This window comes from Manis javanica, chromosome 8 (assembly GCF_040802235.1).
Source record: "Manis javanica isolate MJ-LG chromosome 8, MJ_LKY, whole genome shotgun sequence".
Classification (NCBI taxonomy): domain Eukaryota; kingdom Metazoa; phylum Chordata; class Mammalia; order Pholidota; family Manidae; genus Manis; species Manis javanica.
Window position 1 is genome coordinate 71,577,490 of NC_133163.1, and position 27,436 is coordinate 71,604,925.

The following is a 27,436-nucleotide window of genomic DNA, read 5'->3' on the forward strand; positions in this document are numbered from 1 at the left end:
TAACCTGTTTTATTTACATCGCTATTGCTGTTATTCTCATCTTTTTAAATAACTTACATTTTATTCTATCTATCCTAAAGTTTGTAATACATGCTCTTAGTAATGATTGATACTCTGTACTTTGCTTTTAATGGTTAAACTAAAGGAAAGCTAATGAGCTAATGCTTATACTTTTTTTAAACTACAAAGACATGCGAGAAATTAGATTATAATGATTATAGATTGAGAATAATGAAATGCTCCTTGAAAATTGCTTTATTCATTAAAAAATGAATCTTTGTTTTAAAAATAAAAATGCCTATGTAAAATTTTAAACCTTGAGAAAATGTTAATGTATTATTTTATTTATTGACACTGACCTCAGTTTCAGAAATGAAGAAACAAAAAACAAGATGGACTTCACCAAAGTCAGACATTTCCCGTGGTTGCCCCTAGAACCCTATTTATTTTTATTTCATACAGTTTCAAGTCCTGCTTAGCTGGTTCTTCTATTTAAGCCATTGAGAATTAGAAGCAGCAAAAAAAGTGTAAGAAGAAGAGCCTGCTAGAGTCAGGTATACTAGCAAACAAGAGGGTTAAGTGGCAAGAAGGGAAAGAATATGAAAACTAAAAGAAAAAAATACCAATCACAGGTGCCATTTGTGTGTGAATAAATAGGGTCACATACCCAAATCAATCTTGAAATTTCCACTTTATTACTGACCAAGAACTATGTGGTTGAGCGCAGGTAATATGGAAATATTAAATATTTCTGAAATATATAACAAGTTGAGAGAGAGTTCTTAGAATGATAGAACCTACATATTATTTTGAGGGAAGTAAACTCTCATGTAGTCAGAATATTAGCTATCCAGAATTAGTAATTTCTCAATGCTTTAAGTGGCTGTTATATTACTATAAAAATTATCTGTATATCATGTTTTTTTTTAATCTCAGTTTTTGCCTATTGCAATATTAACTGGTATTTCCATTTTCTCAGTTCTTTTTGAGACCAAAAACATTGTTTATAGGTTGTTACAGAATTACGAATATTTTACCAGATCTTTGGTGTTACTCATTTTGAGATGTTTCACTGTCACTCATCTATCTGACCAAATTTCTCATTTAATTTTTTCTAATTGAAATATAGTTGATATACAATATTACATTGGTTTCACATCTACAACACAGTGGTTCAACAGTTACACACATTATTAAATCTTTGCTCCAACTAGCGCCTTTGCTGTCAACATAGAAAGATATTACAGAGCCATTGATTATATTCTCCATGCTGCACTTCCATCACCATGACCAGTTTATATTATGATTGAGTTTTTGTGGCCCTTTATCCCCCTTACCTCCCCTATCCACCCATTCCAGCCCCTTCCCCATGTTAACGGTGTTAGGAAAGAGTATAAATATAAAACCTAAATGTGATTTATTCCCACTAGGATGTTTAAACATTTTAACAGTAAGGTATTAACAAAGGGCCACGTGGTGGAAGCTGCTCGGACTGAGAGTGGGGGTGGGGGAATTGATAAGGGCCTGGCAATACCTGTTTGAGTTTTTTAAACCTACCAATAAGAATAAGACAAATGTAAAGGAAAGATATAAGGGCTTAGGCGAAGTCCGGGGAAGACTGTGAACCCTGTAGTACTCAGCCAATGAGGAATCAGGGGAGGGACTCGTGCACTAGGAGATAAATTATTCGTGCCAAACTCCCCAGCCAGGTGTGCCTGCCCACCAGACACCCGATCTTGCAAGGCCATCGTTAAAGCCTCGCTCCGCTGTTCTCTTTGTCTCCGTGTCCACTTATTGAATTTGGACCAGTGAGTGTGCTTCTCACAATTTGGGGGCTCGTCCGGGATCCTCTTGCCTGTGCGAGGTGGGGGCCCAAGTGGAGTGGGAAGACGCGTTCTGCCTGGCTTTGGGCAGCCCGCTGTGTCTGGGCGTCTCACCTTCGCAGGGAAGCCAAGGGGAGACCCGAGACTGTTGTGCGGAGACAGTGTGACCAACGCAGGGGAGAAAACGCAGGCACCGCGGCAACCAGGCAACCTCGTGCACGAGCCAAGGTGGGAAAATTGGGCTATAAATACTGCCTTGGTGGTTGGGCATTTTTCAGAGGTTGAGTGTGTGTGGCTGAGACGTGTAATCTCGGGGTGTGTGCAAGAAACTTCCATTATGGGGGGCTGAGTACACAGGGATCTCAGGCACAGGGACCTCCTGAAGGATGGGAAATACAAATTCTAGGCCTAGGGAAGCAGAGAAAGGGAACCAGATGCGCTCCCTTGGAATTCCCCCCAGATAGCCTGCTGGGCTGAAGGTTACAGTACTGGGGAGACGCCTCCTGTACCAGGTTAAGGACAAACAGAAGATGATCAAATTTTGCTGTTTTGTCTGGATTAAATTTAGATCAGATGAAAACTGGCTTTGCCAGGTTTGAGTTATTTTTTGATGGTAATAAAGCCTCCAGTTCACCTGAGGAATCTGTTGGTTACCAAGATTGCTTCCCCTATTTCCACTCAACCCCAGGGAAGAGAAAACTAGGGAGGAGGAACTACAAGAGACCTCCCAGGACAAGCCCTGGTGTTGGGAGAGCATTGTGTGTTTCCCTTGGTCCCTTTCCCCGCTGCAGACACAGCCAGAGTTGAGAGACGGCGGTGAGATGGAGTGAAAGTTTTGTTTGGAGTTACTCCTGGAGAGAGAAAGTGAGGCTGCCTCAGGAGGGAGGGTCACCCTGGGAGGTTGGAGAGAGAAAGTTTTAAGTTAAAGGTTGTGTACTTTGAGGATGCTGGTGGCCTCGGAGAGAGGAGTGCCCCAGGGGTTGGGGGGTTCCCTTTTTAAGGATTCTTTAGGAGTGTGGCTGGCACCTGGAGGTGTAGACTTGTTAGGTGGTCTCAAGTATCTTTGATGAGACATTATATTTCATATCAGTCCTCTGGGTAATTCTGCAAAATTAGCTTAACACAAGAAATTTACTGCTTTTAGTCCCCTCCCAGGATGGCAGCTTCCTGGTTTGGGAGCATATCAGGACTGGCTGCCCTTCTTCCAAGGGGTTGGGGGGTGAGTTATTGTTTGCTAATGAGTAAGTTGAGAATCTTGCTTCTTGACCTCCTGGGTATTAAAATGCAATCTTTGGGATGGAATCCTTCCTGTCTTTTGCTATGTTGTTTACAGCTGCAGCTACATGCTAAATTGATTTCCTGGGTTGCAGACTATTTGGGGTCAGAAAGAAAAAAAAATAGCATATAGGTAAAGTTAAAAAAAAAAAGAAGAGGTTGGGCCTGTATGATTAACATAATAAAGGCAGGCTATGCTGAGGTACCCTCTCCTTTATCTGAGGAATATTCAAACATTCCAGGCCAAGTTGCTCCTGTCTTTTTGAGCTTTAATTAATTAACTCTGGGTCTTTTTAGTGGACTTTCCTGGCCTTTTTCTCTTTCTACCCCACTCATATCTCATGTCAACAGGCGTTCAGAGGTGGAAAGAAGTATGGCTTTAGTGCATTTGCATCTTTCCTCAGGGGTGGAGAGAAATCATCTCCATATCAATGGGTGATTACCTGGGCAACGGAGGGCTTATCTGTACCTGAGAGGTGAGGGGGAGGGCCAGTTTTTGGCTGATGTTGGAGCCTGAAAGAGGGAAACGGCCCCAGACTGTAGCTTGTGAATAGTAAATAGATTTTAAACTTTATTTCTCTCTTCGATTTCAGTTTTTAGAGGTATTTTGCCCCAGGATTTCCTCTCCCCGGACTTAACAATGTAAGAAGGACTTAGTTTCCCCTTGCCTTCTGGGGAATCCACCAGGAATCCAAGATGGTTCCATTGAGAGAGGTCCCACTAGGACAAGGGGAAATTTGTTAATGCTCCCCTCATGGGTACTGAGGTGAGAAGTTTAAACATTGCTAGAAGATCCCTTGTCCTAGTGGACCCACTAGATCAATTCCTGGGACCTAATATATATACTTAGGTTGAACTGATGTCCATCATGAATATCCCATTCCCTGGTGGTGAGAGGGGGGTGATCAGGAGAGCTGCTGTGTCCATTTGGGAACAAAAACACCCACCAGTTCAGGGTGTCCAGTCAGCAGAACAAAAGTTCCCAAATGTAGATCCTAGATGGGATAATAATAATCTAAGGGATAGAATTAAAATGCAGAATCTTCGAGGGCTAATTATAAAGGGGATTAGGGAATCGGTCCCAAGATCTCAAAATGTTTCTAAGGTGTTTGAAGTCCAATGGGAAAAGGAAGAAACCCCAACTGCATTTTCATAGAGACTCAGGGACCAGATGAGAAAATATTCAGGACTTGACACAGAAGCTCAGGTAGGACAGGATCTTTTAAAAGTCAATTTTGTGACCAAAAATTGGCCAGATATATCTAAGAAATTACAGAATTTAGATGGATGGAATGAAAAACCTAGAGAAGAATTACTGAGAGAGGCTCAAAAAGTGTTAGAAGAGAGGCTAGAAGCTTGTATTTCAAATTGTTAGAGGGAGAGTCAGACCTTCTCCAATGGACCCAGCAGAACTGCAAATTCTAGAAGAATTGAAAGCAATCTTTAGTCACCACCCCAGTCCTGGCACTCCCATCTTTAGAGAAGCTGTTTCACTGGTTTATTACTGTTGAACAAGGTTCCCTGCAGGGGTTTTGACCCAAGCCTGGGGAGGAAAGAAACAACCAGTAGCCTTTATGTCTAAACTATTGGATCCTGTCTCTTGAGGATGGACTGAATGCGTTCAGGCCATTGCAGCCATGACCTTACTGGTGGAAGAGAGCAGGAAATTAACTCGGAGGAACCCTCACTGTCAGTACTCACCAGCTTTGGGTCATGCTTACTTAATCAGTGGGCTGGGCACGGGCTAATAGATTCTCAAATTTTTAAATATGAAGCAGGTTTACTTGAAAAAGATGACCTGATCTTAACCACAGACACCTGTCTCAATCCAACCAGCTTCCTATGGACAGGAGAGGCTGAAGGTCAATCAGAATTGAGCCATAGTTGCATGGACCTCATAGAGTATCAGACTAGAGTCAGGCCTGATTTAAGGAAAACTCCTCTAGGTGGTGGTGTGAAACTGTTTATAAATGGGTCCTCCCAGGTGACAGGGCAAACAACATAATGGCTATGCCATCATTGATAGAGACTAGTTATCCATCTGTGAAAAGGGGAGATTACCCAATCATTGGTCAGCTCAAACCTGTGAGTTGTTTGCTCTTGATCAGGCCTTAAAACTACTTTCAGACAAGGAAGGCACCATTTACCCAGACATGCCTTCGGAGTAGTCCATACCTTTGGAAAAATTTGAACAGAAAGAGGTCTTATAAATAGTAAAGGTCAAGAATTGATTCATGGGAAATTAATTTAAGAGGTTCTGGAAAATCTTGTACTTCCAGCTGAGATTTCTATAATGCATGTGAATGGTCACCAGAAAGGAAGTTCTTATGAAGCTACAGGTAATAGGATTGCTGATGCAGCTGCTAAAGACTCTGCATCTGAGGCTGAAATTAGATTTTTGAACCTCACCCCAAATATCCCTAAAATCTCATTGATCCCAAAGTTTTCCAAGAAGGAGATTAAGAAGCTACAGGAGGTGGGGGCATCTCCAGATGAGAAAGGGCGGTGGACCTTACCAGATGGGAGAGAAATGATCATTGGCCAGCCTATTATGAGAGAGCTGAAGAACATGTTACACAGCGGGGGGAGCCATTGGGGTCCTCAGGTGATGTGTGATGCTTTGCTAAAGGTTTATGGGTCTATTATCATTTACAGCATTGCTAAACAGGTTTGTAAGAGCTGCATAACATGCCAAAGAATTACTAAGAAGTGTATGAGAAAGCCAGTACCTGGAGAGAGACTCCCAGGAATAAGACCATTCCGAAGTATTCAGATTGACTTTACTGAGATGCCGAAAGTGGGAAAGCTTAAATATTTAGTAGTGATTGTTGACCATCTCACTGGATGGGTGGAGGCCCATCATTAACAACTGCAATGGCAGGATCAGTGATAAAGGTACTTTTAGAGCAAGTTATTCCTAGGTTTGAGTTAATAGAAAATGTTGATTCAGATAATGGGAGTCATTTTACTTCAAAAGTACTACAGGGAATAATGATTATTATATGAGCTACCATATCTGGGAAGGGCAACAGACTTGCCCACTATGGAAACAAAAGATCAATTTTTAAGAGAATATGTACTGGCCATGTCTTCTAACATACCTTCTCTCAAGCTGAAAGGACTCCTCACCCAGACTGCCCCACTTGAGTTCTTCGCTCACTGCTTCCAGCCTAGAGACCTGGTATTAGTAAAATCCTGGAAAGAAGATGGACTCCAGCCAGCTGGGAAGGCCCCTACCACGTGCTCCTGATCTCGGAGACCGCAGTGAGGACGGCTGAAAAGGGTTGGACTCATTACACCAAAGAAACTGACTGGGGGATCTGGGGACAAAACAGAATTGGCAAGTGTCCCAGGTGGCTAACCAACCCTTAAGGCTGAAACTAAAAAGAACCTAAAATGTTAACTTTTATCCTTCTAACTCTGTATTTCACACGCAAGTTGCAGGAAGCCCTAGAATGGGAAGGAACTCCTGGTTATCCTGTCAAACTGGTAATCAATATTACTAAAACATCAAGCCCCAAACCATTAGGTTTGATGCTTGTCAGATTCTCTCTTGTGGTGACCTAAATGACCAAGAACAGTTTTCTGGAGATAATAAGTATCTCTGTCCTGAATGGACAAATCTTAATAGAATAAAAGGCAAGTAGGCCCCCATGTCCAAGGTAGAGCAGTGTTTGGTGGACTACCCAGTTTCAAGGGTGGACGGCCCCTCATGCAGCAGAAAAATCTTCAAAAAGAAAGCTCCACTTAGCTAAAGGAATTCCTCCTGACAATTGCCAGGACAGACAGTGTAACCCCCTTTTATTAAGTGTACATAAAGCTCAAGACTTAGACTCAGACCCTGTAATTGCCCCTCATGTTTACGGACTCGGTGCAGATGTCATTGGAGTAGATCCCGTGGGAAGGTTTAGTCTTAATTTAATCGAAGGCAAGACTTCACCCATAGTGGCCACCCCCAATCCTGAGAGAAATAACAAGCCAGAGCTTCCCCATAATGACCCTAGACTAGTTACCGTAACAGAGATAAGAGATCTAAAACAGACTCTTGAAATAGAGATGGGTTATGGAGACACCAATGTCTGGTAGAGTGGGCTAAATTTTCAGTACTCGCTTTGAATAAAAGCAATTGTTACGTATAGACGGCCACAGGAGCAGGTGGTCCTGTTCCCTCTCTGCTGGGACACAGGTGCTGCTGGGATGAACTGCATGTTGGCCCTGTACCAGGACAAGGACGCTTGGGGAAATGAGACTTGCAAGGGCTTGTCTTTACTCTTTCGTGCCCTAAAGAAGTCAGACCCGAAGGCAATCCCCTCTTTTTCCATAGAGAAGATGAATCGCTCCTCATGCCTCTCTAGGCAAGGGGAAGATTTCACAACTCCTGTGGGGAACATATTGACTTGTACCCATGTCCTAAATGTCTCTAAAGAGGGCAACTTCTCAAAATTCCGCATCCCCTGAGTGTATGGTGGTACTGTGGAAAGGGAAACTTGCGCTACTTGTTGCCACACACCTGGACTAGGACTTGTGCTTTAGTCCAATTGGCCAGTCCATTTACCCCGGCATTTCTCTCTACACCCAATGAAAAAACTTTTCATAGAAGTTATACATTACAAGGCACCACTTTAACTAATCAATTAGCTGAAAACTGGCACCAGTGACCCTTTTATAGACTGTTTGGAAAGATGGTTTGGAAAATAGAAAGGTATAGTTGCCTCTGTTTTAACATCCCTTGTTATAGTTGTGAGACATAACTGCTATAGGATGCTGTATCATCCCTTGTGTGAGAAGCTTGACTCAAAAGTTTATAAAGGCAGCCATAAACAAGCAAATACCTATGACCTACACCCAAAATAATCTTAGAAGAAAATTTGAACTATGAGGAAGAGAGTAAAAAGCTATTAGAGAAATTTGAGAAAGGACCAAGCATAAATTTAAACACATTACTAGGAATAAAATCAGAAATTCTTAAAAAGAGGGGGAACTGTTAGGAAAGAGTATAAAACCTAAATGTGATTTATTCCCACTAGGATGTTTAGACATTTTAACAGTAAGGTATTAACAAAGGCCATGTGGTGGAAGCTGCTCAGGCTGAGAGTGGGGGTGGGGGAATTGATAAGGGCCTGGCTATACCTGTTGAGTTTTTTAAACCTACCAATAAGAATAAGACAAATTAACAGGCTTAGGCAACGTCCGGGAAAGACTGAACCCTGTAGTACTCAGCCAATGAGGAACCAGGGGAGGGACTCGCGCACTAGGAGATAAATTATTGGCACCAAACTCCCCAGGTGTGCCTGCCCACCAGACACCTGATCTTGCAAGACCATCATTAAAGCCTCACTCCACTGTTCTCTTTGTCTCTGTGTCCACTTATTGAATTTGGACCAGTGAGTATGCTTCTCACAACGGGAAGTCACTTCTCAGTATCTCTGAGCCTATTGCTGTTTTGTTCATTTTATTTTGTTGCACAAATAAGTGAAATCGTGGGATTTGTCTTTCTCCAGAAAGCCTGGCTTATTTCATTTAGCATGATTCCTTCTGGCTACATCCATGTTGCCAATTGCAAATTTTCTTTCTTATGACTGAATAATATTACATTGTGTATATGTATCACATCTTTATTCATTGATCTATTGATGGACACTTTGGTTGCTTCCATATCTTGGCTGTTGTAAATAATGTGGCAATAAACATAAGGGTGCATGTATCTTCAAACAACAGATTTTGTTTCCTTTGGGTAAATTCCTAGAAGTGCAGTTACTGAGTTGTATGGTATTTCTATTAGTTTTTTGAGGAACCTCCATACTACTTTTCACAGTGTCTGCACCAACTGACATTCCTACTGTGTAGGAGGCTTCCCTTTTCTCCATATCACCAACACTTGTTAAGTCTTGTCTTTTGGATAGTGGCCATTCTAACTGGTATGAGGTGATATCTCACTTTTATTTGCATTTCCCCAATGATTAGCGATGTGGAGCATCATTTCATGTGCCTGTTGGCCATCTCTACTACTTCTTTGGAAAAATACCTGTTGTCTTCTGCCCAATTTTTTGGTGTTGAGTCATATGAGTTCTTTATATATTTTGGATGTTAACCCCTTATTGGATAAGTCATTTATGAATATACTCTCCCATACTGTAGGCTGCCTTTTTGTTGATGGTGTCCCTTGCTGTACAGAAGCTTTTTAGCTTGATATAATCCCACTTGTTCATTTTTTATTTTGTTTCTATTGCCTGGGAAGTGTCCAGAAAAAAATTACTCATGCTTATATTCAAGAGATTCAAATTATTTTAAATTGACACTAATAATTCCTAAGGAATTTTATGTTCTCATTCTTATACTGAGTTATATTTTCAGTAGGAGTATAAACTAGTACAGATTGCATTTTAGACTACAACAAGCATTATTCTCTTAGGTTACATTTTTAAAGATTATCTTTTTTTTTCCTATCCTGGGAAGAAAAAAAAAATTGAACTGTTCATTTTTTCTCATTATTTAGTTCTTGAAATCATTTTCAAAAATATTTATATATGCATTGACTGATCTTATAAACCCAAAGAAGCTTACTGGTTTTATAGATATTTATGAATAAAAAGTTCTTAAAATCAATCATGTTTTTAATATGCCAGTAAGAAAATTTTTAGGCTCAGAGATTTTCATTTATTCAAAAAATACTTCTTGAGCATCTACAGTCTGCCAGGCACCATTCTAATAACAGAGAATGCAGTCTTGAAAATGACAGACAAGATCTTTCACACTTTACTTTTTTGTCTGCTCATTCTGTCATTGTCTCCAAATTTTCTTTGTAGCACCACCACAAAGTCATTTTGTATGCTCGCTGTATATTTTAGTTTTTGTACAGTGCCTGTCCACATAAACTATGAACTCCATGAGAGCAGGAGGATCGGTCTGTTTAGTCATTGGTGTATCTTCAGCTTCTAGTATAGTGCTTAACATTTAGCAGGAATGCAATAGATCTTTGTCATAAAATGAATGAATTGCATAAGTTGAGGACCAGGAGTGTGTGGTATCCTGAAAGTCAAATGTTTTTAGAGCAGAATGTTCATTTCTCAATGCTGCTGACAGGTCGAACATAACATGAAGATTGGATTTACCCAGGTACAGCTGTGATAAATGGTGTTAATGGAGTGGTGGGACAAAAGCCATAGTGGAGGAGATTCAAGAAAAGAAATGTGTGGTGAGGAAGTAGAATATACAACTCATTCAAGGAATTTTGAGGGATTAGGAAATTGAACTATAATTGGAGAAGGGTTTGAGGTCAAGGAGTGCTTTGAAATGTTTTTCTTTTACAAGTATACATGAAAGAATAGTACAATGAATTCTCTTATACCCATCATATATATATATATACACATATATAAATAATATCAAAATTATGGTATACCTGTTTCATTTGCTCATGTTTTTGCTGTCACAGAAGTATTTTGAAGCAAGACTCAGTCATTTTAGCTGTATGTACTTCAGTATGCACCTAAAAAAAAGACAAATATTGTAGTATTTTACTCAACTTGTTACCATAATCACAACTTAAAATTAACAGTAATTCTTTGATACTAATGCTTAATTCTTATCACATTACCACAATTATGTTTAAATTAAGAATTTTTTGAATCTAGGTCCAGTCAATTCTAATTTACATTTGATCATTAGATTTCTTAAAGCTCTTTTAGTATAGAGCATTTACTGCTGAAACTGGGTGAATTGTTTGATAGACTGTTTTCTTAATTTCTAATTTTTCCTCATGATGTCATTTAATTTATTTCTGTTTTCAGTATTATTTATAAGCTATAATGTTGTACAAATTTTTGGTTAGATTTAGGTTCAACTACTTTGGGATGCATACTTCATAATTGGTGTGCTGTGCTTTGTATTGCTTCATGTCAAGAGGTATTCTTGATGTTTTGCATTCTTAGTTATGCTATTGTTGACCAGTGAAGTCAATTGGTGACTATCTGAGTTTGCCACTGAAAATTTCCCATTAACCTTCCATCTTAAGATTTGATGATCTTTGCCTAAACAGTTATTTCATTTGCTTTGCCAAAGGTAATTTTCTAATTCCGTCATAAAGAAGGGGTCCTTAAAAATTATAATATGTTCCTCTACTGGTGGGAATAATCTCATTGAAAAGGAGAAATTATGATGTAAGAAAGAACTCTAGTACCTGGAGAAACAAGGACTTGATAGGTAAGAGGGGATAGAGTCCACTGCACAAATGATAAAATGCCTTAGGAAAGAGCAGGAACAGTTTAAGTGTCTTGTCCAGGGTTAAAGTAGCACAGGATGAATGTAATTTTATTAAATTTCTATCAAACTTGCTAGGGAATCTGCTTGATAATTATTACCTAACTTTAGAAATATGCATTTTCAGTATATGATATTGTGTGTGAAATTAGAACTTAAAGCCATTTTGAATTTCACTGCCTATATTTGACATTGACCCTACTTGTTAGAGTTTTTAAATTTCTCCTTTAAAAGTGCAACTTTAAATTAATAGTGTCATATAGACCTGTCTATCTTTACATTGTAAAAAATGTGGGCCTATACTTTTATGTAACTTTTTCAGCTTTTGTTGCTAGTCTATTTCAGAGAAGCAAATACTACTACTAAACAAATAAAATAATAAATAGCTGGCAGTTAGACACTAATGGAGCATAAAAGCATTTAAAATGATAAAAACAGCAACTTTTATGATTTGCAGGCTCATTTTTGTTACAGTTTGTTCACACACCTGGCAGTCTTCCCTCTTTGTGACTTTCTCCTAAAAATTAGAGTTTTCTGTTACCTAAGTGAAAAAGCTGTTAGAGCTCAGTAGAAGTGTGTGACAGCATGTCTTCTGAGCATTGCAACAATTCCCATTCATGGATATACTATCTCCTATTTTCTTTCTCTTTTTTTTTTTGGTAGTGGTTCCATTGGTAGCGATAAAATTTAATCCTCAAAGAATATGTACCACAACTTTGAAACTACAAAGTGTCTCCATATTGTCTCATATGCTCTGTGAAATTTAGTTTTAGACAGTCATATTTCTCTATAGAACATGATTTCCATTTACAGTTTATACAATCTGAATAGTTGGGGTTATTGTGTTGTCTGATGTGATATGTATTCTATTAGAATTTTGAAAGCAACATGGTGGTATAATGTCTTTAGTTAGTTAGTACCACACTTTATTTATTTTTAATCCCTATTAAGATTCAGCTGTTTCCTTTCCTGTTGTGGCATCCCCAGAAGAGCACCCTCTGGTTGTCTCCAAAAGCAGGAATGTAATCTCATCTTTGTTTTGTTTTGTCTGCTAACTTAGAATAGAACACTTTGCATGAGCTACATTGATCAGTTCTTACCCTTTCTAGTCATTTATTGGACAATTAATACAACCCTGTGAAGACTCTGGAGTATCTGTATAAACTCGGTCATTTTACCCATGAACCACAGAGATAACATCGAGATAGACAAGGAAATAAAAGCTGATGATGAGAAAAAGGAAGTATTAAGCCTTCAAACTCACACTATCTTTTTCAGATTCTCTCCATGTTTACAAATAAAAGATGTATTTGCTCTCTATTGAAATATTTTGTATAATTTAGAAGACTTAGTTTTGCATAAACTTGAATCATCATTGTTTAAAACATTAAAATTTTGGTTTATCCACATAATATTACTCTTATTTCTGCTGCCAATTTTTGTGATCTAAGTTTTTTTCTAGAAATAAGAATGAGCTTTCACTATACTTTTAAAAATCCAAAACTACTAGAAAAATGGTTTGTGTGGCAATTAATATTTAAAGCAATATAAACTCCCTATGACTTTTTAATGTGTGATTTCACAACTTTGTCCTTCAAAATGTCTTTTTAAGATATGTTATAGAATGGCTTAGAATTTTGAAAATTTAGCAGCAAAGAAAATATGTTACATACATGGAAGTTTTCTTATTACTTAAAAAGCAAATATTTTATACATTAAAAAATACCATTCTTTTGATAACTGTTTAGTAAAGAAATACTTAATTCTGAGAACTAAGGTTATATGTTGTGTTGAGATGCTGAGAAGATAACTTAATACAAGGCTGCTGCAATGTGGCTCCAAATAGTCTGAAAACAAATCATTTATTTTTATTGCTGAAAGTTATTTGTAAAGTGTAAAATGAGTTGGGACATGTGTACTACACCCATCCAATTTCATCTTTGTCATGTCTCACATAATATGTCTACATTTTATTCACTAGATATGAAACATTCTATTAATTACATCCTCATTTATTATTCATGAATTTCAGATTTCATAAACTTTTTAAATTTTGATTTTAACTCTGATATTGTCTTATTATTAAAATTACATAGTAAAGTCAGTATTGATTTATTTATCCAGTAAATACTTAACTGTATACCTATTGTGTGCCAGAGACTACTCTAAGCTTTGGGGAAGCTATAGCACAAAACAAATCAGGCTAATCACTGTCCTCCAAGAGTTGCATTCTAGTGGAAAGATGAAAAATAAACAAATATAAAATGTCAGGTAGTGTCATTGCTATGGGTAAAGAAGAGCAGGGTAAGTGAATAGAGGGTAGTAGAAATTTACCTATTAGGTAAACTCAAGATTAAATGCTTTTTCATTGTACACCATCCATATGTGCCATTCATATAAGTACTTCCATTATTTTTCATGTCATCTACCTTGGAACTCTCCGGCTTGATGTGTTATCACCCTTATCCTCTGTGAAAGCTGAGTCCATAGATCTTAAGTGTGTTACCACTTTCTAACCTTAAGTCCTTTTACAAGTGCTCAAGATGTATTTGTTAATGTCAGTAAATGAGTGATATGCTCAGAACTTCTCAGGATCTCTGGCTTTTTGAGAAAATTAGGAAAGAATGAGCACAAAAGTGGTAAAAAAGAATATGTGTGTATGTATTCATTTTTTTTGGTTCAGTTGAACATTTCCAATTTAGAGTTCTACATTTTATATTTTATTGGAACTATTTTATCCTTTTGATAACATTTTTGAAAAAATATAAAATGAGAAGGAAATTTTTCTAAAAATTAATCTTTTACACACAGGTACTACTGAACGAGTGTGCTTGATCCAGGGAACAGTTGAAGCACTGAATGCAGTTCATGGATTCATTGCAGAAAAAATTCGAGAAATGCCCCAAAATGTGGCCAAGACAGAACCAGTCAGCATTCTGCAACCCCAGACCACCGTTAATCCAGATCGCATCAAACAAGTGAGTGTTTAATTGGGAAATGAAAGAGAAATATCCACAGCGTAGTATGAATTCCTTATAAAAGAAGACTTAAAGTCTTACTGTATAAAGTTTCTATTCCCTAAGCATACTTAAAACATAACAGTTGTCATTTATTTATTTAAACATCAGAATATCTTCCTTAGATTGATTAGTTGATTTATTGATTGAATTGACTTATTCATTTATTAGTATTACACTGAGAAGCAGTTGTGATGCTTTTTAAAAAATATATAGATGCAATTTTGTGATTTATTTTGTGATTGCACTTTAAAAAATATAAAGACACAAATATAATTATTTATAGGAATTTAATCCATTTAAAATCATATCACTTTTTAAATAAAATGTAAAAATTGAAATGAGACTATATCTTCACAATTTTGAATACCATATTTATAGTCTTCAGTATAATAATTATGCATATAAACTGTTTTGTTAATTTAATTGTCATGTTCAGTGTTTTTTTATCAATAAACATGTATAATTAATTTTTGTACCTAGCAAATAGTCCTTTGTTACAAATCAGCTATTATGTTCTGTATAACTTTGTGGTGTGTGTGTGTGTGTGTGTGTGTGTGTGTGTGTGTGTGTGTGTGTGTGTATACACACACATACATGTCATAAAGGACCAATGTTCATTTTTAATGTGTGGGATTTTCTGTAACAAATTTTACTTAATAAAAGACGATGTGGGTTTTTAAGACTGAATAATGACTGACATAATGTAGGAGAAAAAATGACATTCTTTATGTTAAATAAGGTGGATTTTTACCCATAAATTTTTTTAAATCCTCAAATTTATTTGATACTCTTTGTTTACAATTATTGTTTCTCCATTTGCCCTTTTATAATTAGCTAATTCGTGATCATACTATGAATAGACTGCATTCAAAAGAAATGTATTTATTAATTCACAGAATATTTAATTTACAGAATATTTATGCTCATTCCAACAAATTTGAAATGTAGCTCAAAATCTCAATTTCATGTTTCTGAGTTGAAAAAACTTTATTCTTAACAGTGTTATGAATCTATCATAATTATACCAATATGTAGATAAATGTAAGGCTGACTAATCAAATACAAATGTAGAAATTAATAATTAGGCAGTGTTTTCAAATTATAAGCTAATATTCAGTTTTATATTGTCATTTAAAAAAATCTGTCCATGTTTACATCATGAATAAGTAGCTGTTACTCTGTATAAATCATTTGTTTTGTACTCTTTGTTGATGTCAAAATAGTTCAATTTGTATATTCAAATTTTCAAAGAAAAATTTATACATGGCAGATTTTAAGTATTTTAAAGTTCTAAACATCAGTATATATTCTGTTCACCCCAATTTATAGTTTTGAAATGTTTATCTATACTAGCTGAATACAAAAAAATATTTTAAAAACTGATGCCTTGAAGGTGATACCATGACTCTATCCAGATTCTAGAACTATGAGTTTAAAGACCTTTAGGTTAAAATCACCTGGGGCTAAGAATTTACAGAATTAGCACTAAACTGTAGAGTCTATTGACTTCCTGCCTTAATCTAGCCTATTACTTTTCCCCTTTATTTTATAACTTCATGAGAAATTTATAAGATATTTGAGATTTTTTGGAATAGGGGTGACCATCTTAATTTTTTTTTAAGTACTACATATGATGTAGTTTGAATAGTATGATATCACGGGTTATATATATTGAGGACAAATATAATATGAATTAATTATTATTTTTGTTATAATAAATAGTACCATCAAGTAATGGTGTATGAAATGTTAAAATATCAGTTTTCACTATGGGAATATGAGATTTATAGGGTACTGTATATCCAGAGCCATATACTTATAAAAAACAAAATTTAAAAATATTTGGTTTATTTTTATTTCCCTTGTTCAGATAATGTTATTTAAATTCAAGATAATTCTTGAAAGAATACTAGTGCTGGATTTACTTTTGTGTATTTGCATTCACTTGTAAGCTTTGTAGATATTCATGGAATTAAAATTATTGTTGGCTACTTAGTATTTTCATGTAATCAATAATTTATGTGAAATAGAGTATCATTTTAAAAGATTTATCTAAAGAATATGCTAAATCTAGTAGGATACTGTTTTTAACATTTAAAACACTTTTTTTGTAAATGTAAAAATCAAAAAACTTAGAAATTGAGAAAAGCAATCAGATGTACATATTTCCAAGGTATTGTAGATCAACAGACTCTTATGCTCTAAGTTTAGGATTCTCTAACTTTCTAGGTATACTGTTTTACCAGTGTAAGAGTTTTTATTGGGATTATTCCCTAAATAATAAGTAAAGCATATAAATTTAAATGACTATGATTTTATTTTTGAAGCAATGATGCTGGTTATCCAGCATAAAATAATGGATAAAATAATACCATCTAAAAGAAATTATTTTGCACTAGAATAGATAAAAACGTATGTCAAGTGATATTTTAATGATTTATATTTAAATAAGATAGAATCATAATAAGATTTCTTTTAAAATGATAGTGTTTCCCTTAACTAATGATATAACACTTACTTCTGCTGTGGGCTTCAGTCCTGAAGGTAATTTTTAAAATAATTTCTTTAAAACATGTTTTTAGTATTTTCTTCTAGTTATGATTGTGCAAAGAATAAAATTACAGTTTTAAAAAATGCTAGAGCTAAAACCTGTAACTTCTGCATAGAAATGAGTTCACATTGAATATGAAATTACAGATTTTCTTAATGTTTGCTATTACATCTCTTTTTTACAATTGATGATTTTAAGGTTCTGCTTGCTAAAGAAAGTATACTTTATATCTAAGTTAGACTTAAAATAGGAAGTCAAAGTCAATTCTAAACAAATACATGTTGCTTTAAAAGTTGTAACTTATAACTTTATGACTTTTTATAAAATATTATATCCTGAGTTATGTAATCTAACGACTATGTTGCCTAAATGAGACCTATACTTATTGACTGAATGAATTCCTAAACAAGTATAGTTTCTTAAGAAAGTTGTGCAAATTAATCTTGCAAGTCTTTCATATGATGCAATGATAAAATCTACCCTGACAGCCTTACATACTAGATGTTGTGTATTATTTAGTTATTACTTCTCAAATGCGTTTTTTGTTTTTTTTATTTAAAACAAATATTTATTGGCTATTTTATATGTTCAAAATGACAATATTAATAATTAAAATTGAATAGTCAGAATCTTATAGCCTCTGTTCCATAACTTTACCACCAGGAGACTATCAAAGGTACATAATATCATTGTGCTCATTTACTAGTCAATATACTAAGAAAAAGATAGGCAACAAGAGCCAATAAACCAAAATTAAGCCCATTAATTGCAACATAGAATATACTATTTATTTCGGGATACACAGATAGCAGAGACATTCAGTGATCTTCAAATAAAAATCGAGACTTTATAGTCTTGAAGCTCTGAATTTATTCCTGGAGCACTTCTTTAGCCCAGATTATTTGGTATACATCTTTTCTTTTCCTACCTTTTTATGCCTTGAGCTTTTTACTTATATCCACATGGAATTATTGAAACTTTACTTCTTGTAAGCCCCTCCAATCCCCAGGTATGGTTGTTCATATATTAATGAGTCAGTATAATGAAGCCCAAACATGATAGAAAGCCCAAATCAATAATATAGTTAGCACTTGCTAACTTCTTTTGTCTATTGCAGATTTTTGGCTTTTTTTCCCCTTTTTGGCTCAAATGTATTTTTAAGAAAAGCTATATTAACAAAGAAGTGGTTATAGGAATTTAAGGGATTCTCTTGTATTTAAAAAATCAAATTAAGATATCAAAAATTTCACGTAGCTCAAAAAATTTTACTTCATCCTGAGAAATTGGCAAAAATAGCACATAATTTGTTCATTTTTCATTGATTTAATCAAGAATTTATTAAATGCATTCTTATTAAATTTCAAAATTTATTACATGGTAGCCCTTGCCCTATAAAACTAGTTTGTGACAGATTATACTTAAAAAATTTATAAAAATGTAAAGCTGTATTTACATACCAAAACTACAATGTTCAAGCAATGTACTATAGAAATTTAGAGGAGTATGAAATAGTGTAGGCTAGTGTGATATTTGGCCTTGTAAAATAGATGAACACTTGAACTGGACCTTGAAGATTGTATAGGAGTTGCTTAATTAGAGGAGAAGAAAAAAAAAGCTTATTTTAGGCAAGTGAAACAATATGGATTTGGGTAGAAAGATACAACTGTTGGATAGTAAAGAGACAATTCTGACAGAATTGGAACATTTGTGTTGGAGGTTAGAGGAAATGTTACATAGGTAGGATGGGACCAGATAATGGAAAGCCTTAGCTATCTGATCAAGGGGCACCCTATAGACTACAGACTCCTTCTAATATTTCTCTAAAGAGTCTTTTTAATTTTTCTGGAAGGTTATGAAAAAAAAAGGAGGCACCTCTGCAATTTGTTTTTTGTGCTGAAAATCCAGACAGACACAGGTGCTTCTAGGCAAAGCTATTGGTAGGAGAGGAAGAGAACTATGACAATTAGCTGGGTGATCTATTATGAGTTCTTAAGATTTGAAAGTTTGTTAAGATACTATTTTTATGTGACATTCACAAATCCAGGGGATGTTAGTCTTGGTCAGGCAAAAAAAAGTTTTGTGATCAAGAACAAAGAATTGGTAATAATGATAATAGCAACATGTATGTTCTTTTGCGAGCTATTGTGCTATGCACTTTGCATGCATTAGCACATTTCATCTAATCTCACAAAAACCCTGTGGCAGATAAAGAGTACACAGTCCATGTTATACTTATGGAAGCCAATGCTTAGAGGAATTATGTAATTTACCCAGAGAAATGTAACTGGCAATTGATCTTAACACAGGGCTATATGGCCTTCATGTTTTAGTAAATCTGGTAAAACAAACCCAATGACTTTCTCTCTTCTGGGACTTTCCAGTCTTAAATAAGCTTCTCCAAGAAGAGAACCTCATTTGAAATAGAAAGTCTTATATCAGTGTGAAGTTAAGAGACTAGGCAATATTTTAAGAACAAGGTGACAAACACTTAATCTCCTAATGGTAAAAGTTGTGAAAAATGTATGAAGTTAAAGGTATTTCAAAATAAAATCTGTAAGGCTTTGAAATTATTATTTTTCTCTAGTTCCAAAATGGTAAGGTAATAATAAAAAATAGGTATATGTAGTTTTCAACTTAGCAGAATGGTGAAGCCTAGAAAGCAGCAAGTGAATTTTAGTCAGGAAACTATTTTAAATAATACTTATGTTCATGTGTTTCAGGCAAGTTGAATAAGTTATAAGTACTATGTTTTTTTGAAGTAGTCGTTGATAGAGGCATAGGTGATAATCTAAAGCCAGAAATACTAGATCCTTGATAGCATTTAGAGGTAATAATTTTACTTACATCTTTACAGTTAGTGAGAAAAAAAGCAAAAGAAGTATTTATCAGGAAAAGTAAGTCAGAGGCATTATAATGTAGTGGTTCAGTGCATAGGATCTGGAGCAGGACTTTGAGGGTTCAAATCCTGGCTCTTTGAGTTACCAGCTGTGTTCCTTTGGGCAAGTTGTTTTCCTTCTTAGTGCCTCAACTTCTTTACCTATGACTTGGGGATAGTAATAGTATTCTACTTCATAGAGATATTGTGAGTTTTAACTGAGTAGAACTATATATGGTTCTTATAAATGCTCTTTATTAGTCATAAAGATAAAAGGAAAATTGGTAATATTACCTGTGAGAAAATAAGGAAAGACGCTAAAAAGGATCAAGTACTCAGAGAAAAATATGACAATAAGTAACTTTTTAAAAAAATAGGAAATCATCAGAGATTTTAAAGGTTAGCTTCAATCACATGGTGGGAAAATCACAAAGTCATTATTTCCTAGAGTTAAAGAGGCTGGTTCAGTAAAAAGAAAAAACGCTGTGAAATGTGAAAACTGCTGATTTGAAATTTTGTATATACAAAGAAGAAAAATACAAATTAGATCAGAGAGGTCTGCATAACCCCTGCTACTCAAGAGGGAATGGCTTATATTAAATAATAAAAAGTAACTTGAAAAGGCAGAGAAGTTGAAGGTGCCCAATACAGAAGAGATTATTGGAGTGGTAAAGATAGAATTTAACGTGTTAAGGTCCTAGCCTATACATCCGAGTAGGAAATCACAATTTCATCCACAAATTAAAAGATTGAGAAGATGGAAAGAAAAGTAGCTTAGAAAAGTAAAAAGTTGAGATGAAGTCAGGTGTAGTTAAAAAGGAATCTCATTCTGGAAAATTATGATTTCCTTTGAGTAATAAAGACTATAGTTGAAAGGAAGGTAAAATACCTGGGTTGAATGGTTGAAGGGAAGGATTAAGGTATAGAGTAGCAGTTAGGAGGAAAATAAGCTATAGATTAAGAATAAATTGTGAAAGACCTCCTGGAGTTAGACCACATGCATTTATATTACGACCAAATGGTTCCATCTAGTTCTGACACTGGAGTGAAGGGGAGGATGTTTGTCGGGATGGAAGTCCAAAGGTAACAATTACACATTTAAATAGTTCATCCATTCTTTTTCATAGAGCAGTATACAGGTTTAACAGAACTTGAAACAGAGGTTTGCGAGGGAAGGTGATTACTTGAATAGTGTTTCTCACTTAGCTAGTAGTAGATTCCAAATTACAACTGAAATTTGTTGTTCATTGCTGTTCTCACAATACCTATAAATATAAGAGGTTCTTGATAGTCTGTCACTGCAGACAGATTTGCTTGAAGAGAAGCTGTATTTATTATACAGCTTATTTATAGTAATATTCTTTGGTCCAGCAAAACTGTCACTAATGAATTTTACAGTTTGTAATCACTTTGTAGTATGTCTATTTGTTAACAATAACAATGACTTGTTAAATCTTGAATTTTTAAAAATATTCCAACATACTCACTATTTAAAAATTATAAAATACTTCAAATTTTTCTGCAATAGCTAAATCAGCCTTCAGTGTTTAAAGCAAAGTCCTTAACAGCCAATCAATTTGTGTAGATAAAAATACATACTTTTCCATTTGAAAAATAAAATTTTGCTAAAAAAATGACTGTGTCCTACATGATCCCTATTTAATAAATGTAAGAAAGTAATTTTTAGAGGAATGTGTCCTTTGTAAATGTTCTTTATAATAAATATTAATAAATTGTTGCTATATGGATATGTAATTAGTTACAGCTTCATGATGTATCTTAGAAATTTTACCAAATGATTCTAACTTAAAACCACTACACTTTAAGTCCACATAGTAATAGGAGTAAACACTTTGACTATAAAATATTAGGGAAACAAACATTGTACATTTATATTGTACATTGAAAGATTTATTACAGATTTTTCTGTTGTAGTTATCTGTGGTTGAGACCAACTATCAAAGCTGTTTGGTTAATATAATTAATAGGCCCTTCTAAATTAAAGACATTACTTCAGTACAGCTTTTATGTGTTTATTAGAACAATTTTTTGCAACTAGTATTTAAAAAAATCAACTGAAACCCCAAATTTCTGCAATTTCCTTACTGTTGTAAGTTAAATTTATAAAGGGAAAAGACTTCCTGTGCTTAAAGTGAATATGAGTAGGAATAATAGATGGCAAGAAAACTCGTGTTTATTTCATTACATGTTACCTAAACTCTTAATTTCTTACTAGATTCTCATGTTTAATAAGCAAACCTTTAATGAGTTTAAGCACATTAATATTGTCCCAGAAGTTTAAAATTATTTCTGTGGGAAAGAAACAGCTGAATTCTTAAGGACAATATTTATGAATATGAGTTGCATCACTTATTAGTAATACATGCCCAGTATTTCATATATATTGCTAGCAAAGGAAAGGCTGAATAAATTGACAGAAGATAATGTTAATCTAAATGACTACAAATTCTGAGCTACTTGACATTACTACTTTTTCACATAGTTCTTTGCAACATTTCAAGACCATCTTGAGAATTCATATCCACAGCAAAGTGGATGTTATTATGAACCTGTGGGACATCAGGCTGATTTTATGCTGATGGACATAGAAGAACCCAACACACATACATTATACTTCTGTATGTTAACGAACTTAGCTTCTAACCTAATTGGGGTGAAATGGCCTCTAGATTTATTTCACATCTATTTAGTCAGCAACCTCATAATTAATCTGAGACCAGTACAGAGCAGGTTTTTAAATGTTTGTTCACTACTCCCAGGAATTCTCTGCAATAACATTTGTGAGTAGAGATGGGAAAATAAAGCCTTTAGTGATCAATTCATAGTATATATAGTAGCTTCAAGTATATCATATATCTCCCAGCATAGTATTACAAGGAAAAGAAAGCATTCAGGCAATTTTAAACTGAAAGTGAAAGTCTCTCTGGTGAAATGACAGGAATTTATAACAGAAAACAAAGAAGTTGAAGATTCTCTTGTTCTTTTTACAAAGTTTTACTTCTGAATGTAGTTTCCATCCCCTTTTTAAATCTGATTTAACAGAAGTCTTGGTATGACTCAACATTAAGTCCAATGTTCCTCAAAGTATCTTAGCTTTTAACTTAGAAGAACCAGGAATCACTTGAGGAGTAGACTATTTAAAACATGATCTGATGTTAGAATCAGTCTTGCTTTGTTACTGGAGAACAGTAAGTCAAGCAGGAGCCTATGGATTTCTTATTCATTTTCTACTCCTAACTGCTTTACTCTACCCATATTAAAATTTTTGAAATTTTAAAGGCATTAGTATGACTTTATTGAGTAGTTTCATCTACTTTTCTTGACACTGCTGAACCTTTAAAGTTATGCTTTTGCTCATATTTGAGTAATTTTGATGGATATATATTAATATAAAACATAATGTCTGTGTCTATTCTATAAAAATGTCTTATTTCACACAATAAGAAATATTATCTTTTGAGGGTACTACTTACGTTATTTGCTCAGTGCAAACCTGCTTTAAAAAGAAAAGATCTAAACATCTTACACTTTAGTAACTTATATGTTACTCTCTGAGACATGAGAAATTTTTTAAATATATTAATGAAATGTTCAAGTATATTATGGTCTCATACAACATATTTCATATATAGTATACATGTATGTGTTTAGAAACAAAGTGAACAATAAATATGATTCCTAATATTTCTGTGCTTATTTTTCAACAGAGGCTGATAATGCTACAATATATTATACCCTTCATCTATATGAAATTTTTAATGTTTGTCATAAATAATAAAAATATTATGGCAATTTGTAAAATGCTATTGGTAACTTGTTTATTTAATGAGGCTAATGTTTACATTTTCAGATGGGTCTAAATTTATTAAAAATTAATATTTTAGAGATAATGTGATATTAAGAACTCAGAACTGCAAATTTAATTGCTTTTAAGTATGGATCCCTAAATTCATGTGGAATCAACTTGTTGGTGATATTCTACATATTAAGTAGGTGGATACTTTTGTGCGAAAGTAAACTTCATTTCACCACTTCTTCCAATCTCCGACTGTATTCATTGATAAAATGACTCTTTCAATTTCACTCATTGAATTTATGAATTTTTGTTTTACATTTCTTTTCCCCAAAGAAAATATGAGGGAAAGAAAAGAGACTGCTATTCATGAATATGGTCAGGATATCGTAATACTCATGTGAATTTTTATCAGTCACCATCATGATTTCAAGGCATGAATTTATTTTCACATGCTTATGCATGCATATTTACATGCATTAGTTACTTAATTGATCTTAAATTCCATTAAATTTGAATGAATAGGAGTAAAATTTGTTCATAGGATTTTGTTCTCGTTATATTACATTTTATTTTATTTTGTTTTGTTTAAATAATCAGTTTAAGGCTTATAAAGGTTGATTTGCTCCTGAACTGCTTTGTTCCCAGACATTGCCATCTTCCCCAACTACCACCAAGTCCTCTCCATCTGATCCCATGACCACCTCCAGAGCTAATCAGGTACAGTATCATCCTGTCATCTACACCATACTTTTCACAGTTGATTGCCTGCACACTGGAGAAAAAGATAATGGTGGGTTAAGGATGTATTCATTCACCTAAAACACCATGATCAGATTCCAAGTAACGTGAGAAAGAAATATCAATTGTTCCTGAAAATTTATATGCATTTTTAATGGTAGATAACAAAAATATGTTCCGATAGTAGACTACTAGAATTTTGGATTTTTCCCTTTAAAATTATGACTGTGTGGAGCTTTGAGGGTCATTTATTGAGTTGGTGTTTATAATTGCCATTACTGTTTCTCCCTAGGATTCTTGGAATATAAGTTTAAAATATATATGTAAAAAATAAATGTATCACTATGACATTGAGCAAAGGTATATCTTTAAAAGTGAATGCATTTATATTTGTTTTATTTCAGACATGCCTTACTATGTACAATTTTAAACTTTTGATGAGAAGCATTTCTACCAAAAAGTAACTGAAAATTGGTATTTGTGATACTTTTAATGTTTAATAACTCAGGGAGTAGTATTTTATTAGAATTCAATATTAGCATTTTCTTTGCTGCAGTAGCAAACTTTGCAATTAGAAATACATCTTACTAGTTTGATTTGATGATTGTTTTCATACTGAATATTTGTAGGTCATTCTTCAAAAATGTAGTTATTTTGGCACATTTAAAGAAATCATCTAAAATATTTTATGTAATTCAGATCCATACTGTACCTTAACTTCACAAATGTTGAAAAATATATTCATTAAAATGATTAAACACATTTTCATTTTGTCTGAGTTGAGCTTCATTTAGGTGAGAAATGTTATTGTCTTTAATATTTCCACTTTTTTACCACTACAGGCCCTGTGGGATTATTTAAATATTAAGCAAAAGCTTATCTTTTTAGTAAGTTTCTCATATAACTGATTAGTAGATTATTAACTTTGAATTATATTACTATATTTGCTAAATATATTAAATGTGGCTTTTGTATATGTCTAATGTAAGGCTATCAGAATTATTTTGTTCATTTATTGATTCTAGTACTTTTGCGACCTCAGGAAAAATTTTAAATTAACAATTGGAAGCAAAACTAAAATAAAATACTGTTATCCTACAGTAGGAGCTTGATTTTCATTTTATGCAATACTGTTCCCATTAGATAAAAGTATTTAGTAATACATTTTAGTGCCAATAAATTGGTTTTAAAAAGTACACATCTCTAATGATGAAACCAAGCACTTCTCTTTGAATTAAATGGTATGATTTAAAATGAGAACCAAGCCTGTAAAATTGATGAATGAAGTTAAAAAGTGCATATATATTTTTACATTGTATACCTTATATCCTATATAAGCTTTAATTATGGGATAAAATTATTGGGAAACCAATTGACTTTATTAAAAAAATGTTTCTCCTATACTTCATCATTGTTTCTTTTCCAAACAAAAACAAGACAAATGAGTATAACAGTAATAAAAGCAAAATGATTTTCCTGAACATATAAAGTAAAAAATTCTGGATCTTGAAAGAAAACCTATCTCACTAATTCTGTCTTTGCAGTCAGATTTTTATTTTTTTACTTACTTTACTTGAACATGTGAATTTTTATAAAATGATTTCTTTAAAAAGCTAATTTTACATTGAAATTTACTATTTTTACCTTCTAGATCTATGTTACTACATCCACCTCTGCCAAATCTAATATTTTCCTAATTTGAAATAACAAGTCATTTGTGGTTTTATATTATATTCACTATACTCAGTTTTATTTGTTAAATGTGTTTTATTTAGTATTTTCTTCTGTTCTTGTGCAAACAAGTGTAATAGCTCCTGAACAACATGAGGCAAGATATAAGAAAAGAACAAAACAAAACTCTTAAATTCATTGAAGAAATTGTAGTTATTATCCATCTTTAACGTTATTAGTACTTTGTAATTATTTTATTCCCTACAATATTTCCCAATAAATTCTATTCATGTAGGACAAAAGGTAGTTTGTTTGTTTTTTGTAAATTCAGACTGTAGATAACTTACAGTTGTACCTTGTGGATAGTCCTAATTAATTCATCTTCACTATATTGACTTAGATCTGTAAGGGCAACCAACATGGAAAAATGGATTCTGATATTCTAGTTTGAAAGTAGACTTTTAAACCTATGAGAAAATAACTTTTACTACTGGTTTAACTTAACCTTATTCTTACCCAGCAATTTAACAGCTATGCTGCATTTTTATAATTGGAAGAAATGGTTCAAAACCAGAGAATTTTCTTTTAGATTAAAAATTGTTGTTTATGTTACAGCTAATGTAATAACTCCTACTATTAAAAGTGACTATAAACTTTCCATGTGAATTTTTACAAATCTTTATATATTTCATAAAATATTTTCAGATGACTGTGTTATTTTCATCAATAATAGCTTTGAGTTATGATTGAGTTCTATTTCCATAATAAATAACTTATTGATGTTACAAAGTAATGTGATAAAAAGAACTAAGGGACTATTAATATTCAGAAAACCCAATAATAAAAAGCACAGAAAATATATCCAAAAGTAAGTTTTATCTGCAGTTTCAACATTTAAAAATCTTTTCTGTTCTTTTAAAAATATCATGTTTCAGTACTGAATTTTACTTTGACACCCTCGTGTTTCCACAGGTCAGACTAGCAAACTGTAACTACAATGTTGTGGGTCTGTAATAATTTTCTCCTGAAAACTGAAGGACTGTTGTTTGAGAACCACATTATAGAATGTGGTTAAAAGTCAAGACTGGAACCAAATTACCTATGATCAGATCCTTGTTCTGCCACTTACTTGCTGAGTAAATCGGGCTTCAGTTTCCCCTTCTGTGAAATAATAGCACTTCATAGGCTTGAAGAAGTAAATTCATTATTATTAGAACAGTATAGTATCTAGAATGTAATATTCACCATATAAATGTTAGGCCATGTTTATTTTTTTCCTGAAATATTTTCAAGTGATAATGAAAAAGTATTTTCTAAGATGGTAAATATCACAGCGTGCAGTGCATTAAAACTGAGTTTTATCTTTAAAGAAAGATTCTAACATACTAGTATTGTTACTTTTTTAAC

The 27,436-nt window shown here is 33.9% G+C and overlaps 1 protein-coding gene across 8 annotated transcripts in view; it reads left to right on the forward strand.

Annotated features, from left to right (window-relative positions):
- Positions 1-27,436, forward strand: part of NOVA1 (NOVA alternative splicing regulator 1) — a 151,553-nt gene that overhangs the window by 104,493 nt on the left and 19,624 nt on the right. For 6 of the 8 annotated variants that reach the window (XM_073211418.1, XM_017668277.3, XM_036999375.2 and 3 more), the window contains 2 exons: positions 14,169-14,335; positions 24,266-24,337. In XM_073211418.1, the coding sequence (XP_073067519.1) occupies positions 14,169-14,335; positions 24,266-24,337 (239 nt within the window). The remainder of the gene's footprint in view (positions 1-14,168; positions 14,336-24,265; positions 24,338-27,436) is intronic. The other 2 variants (XM_073211419.1, XM_036999372.2) reach the window with 1 other exon arrangement.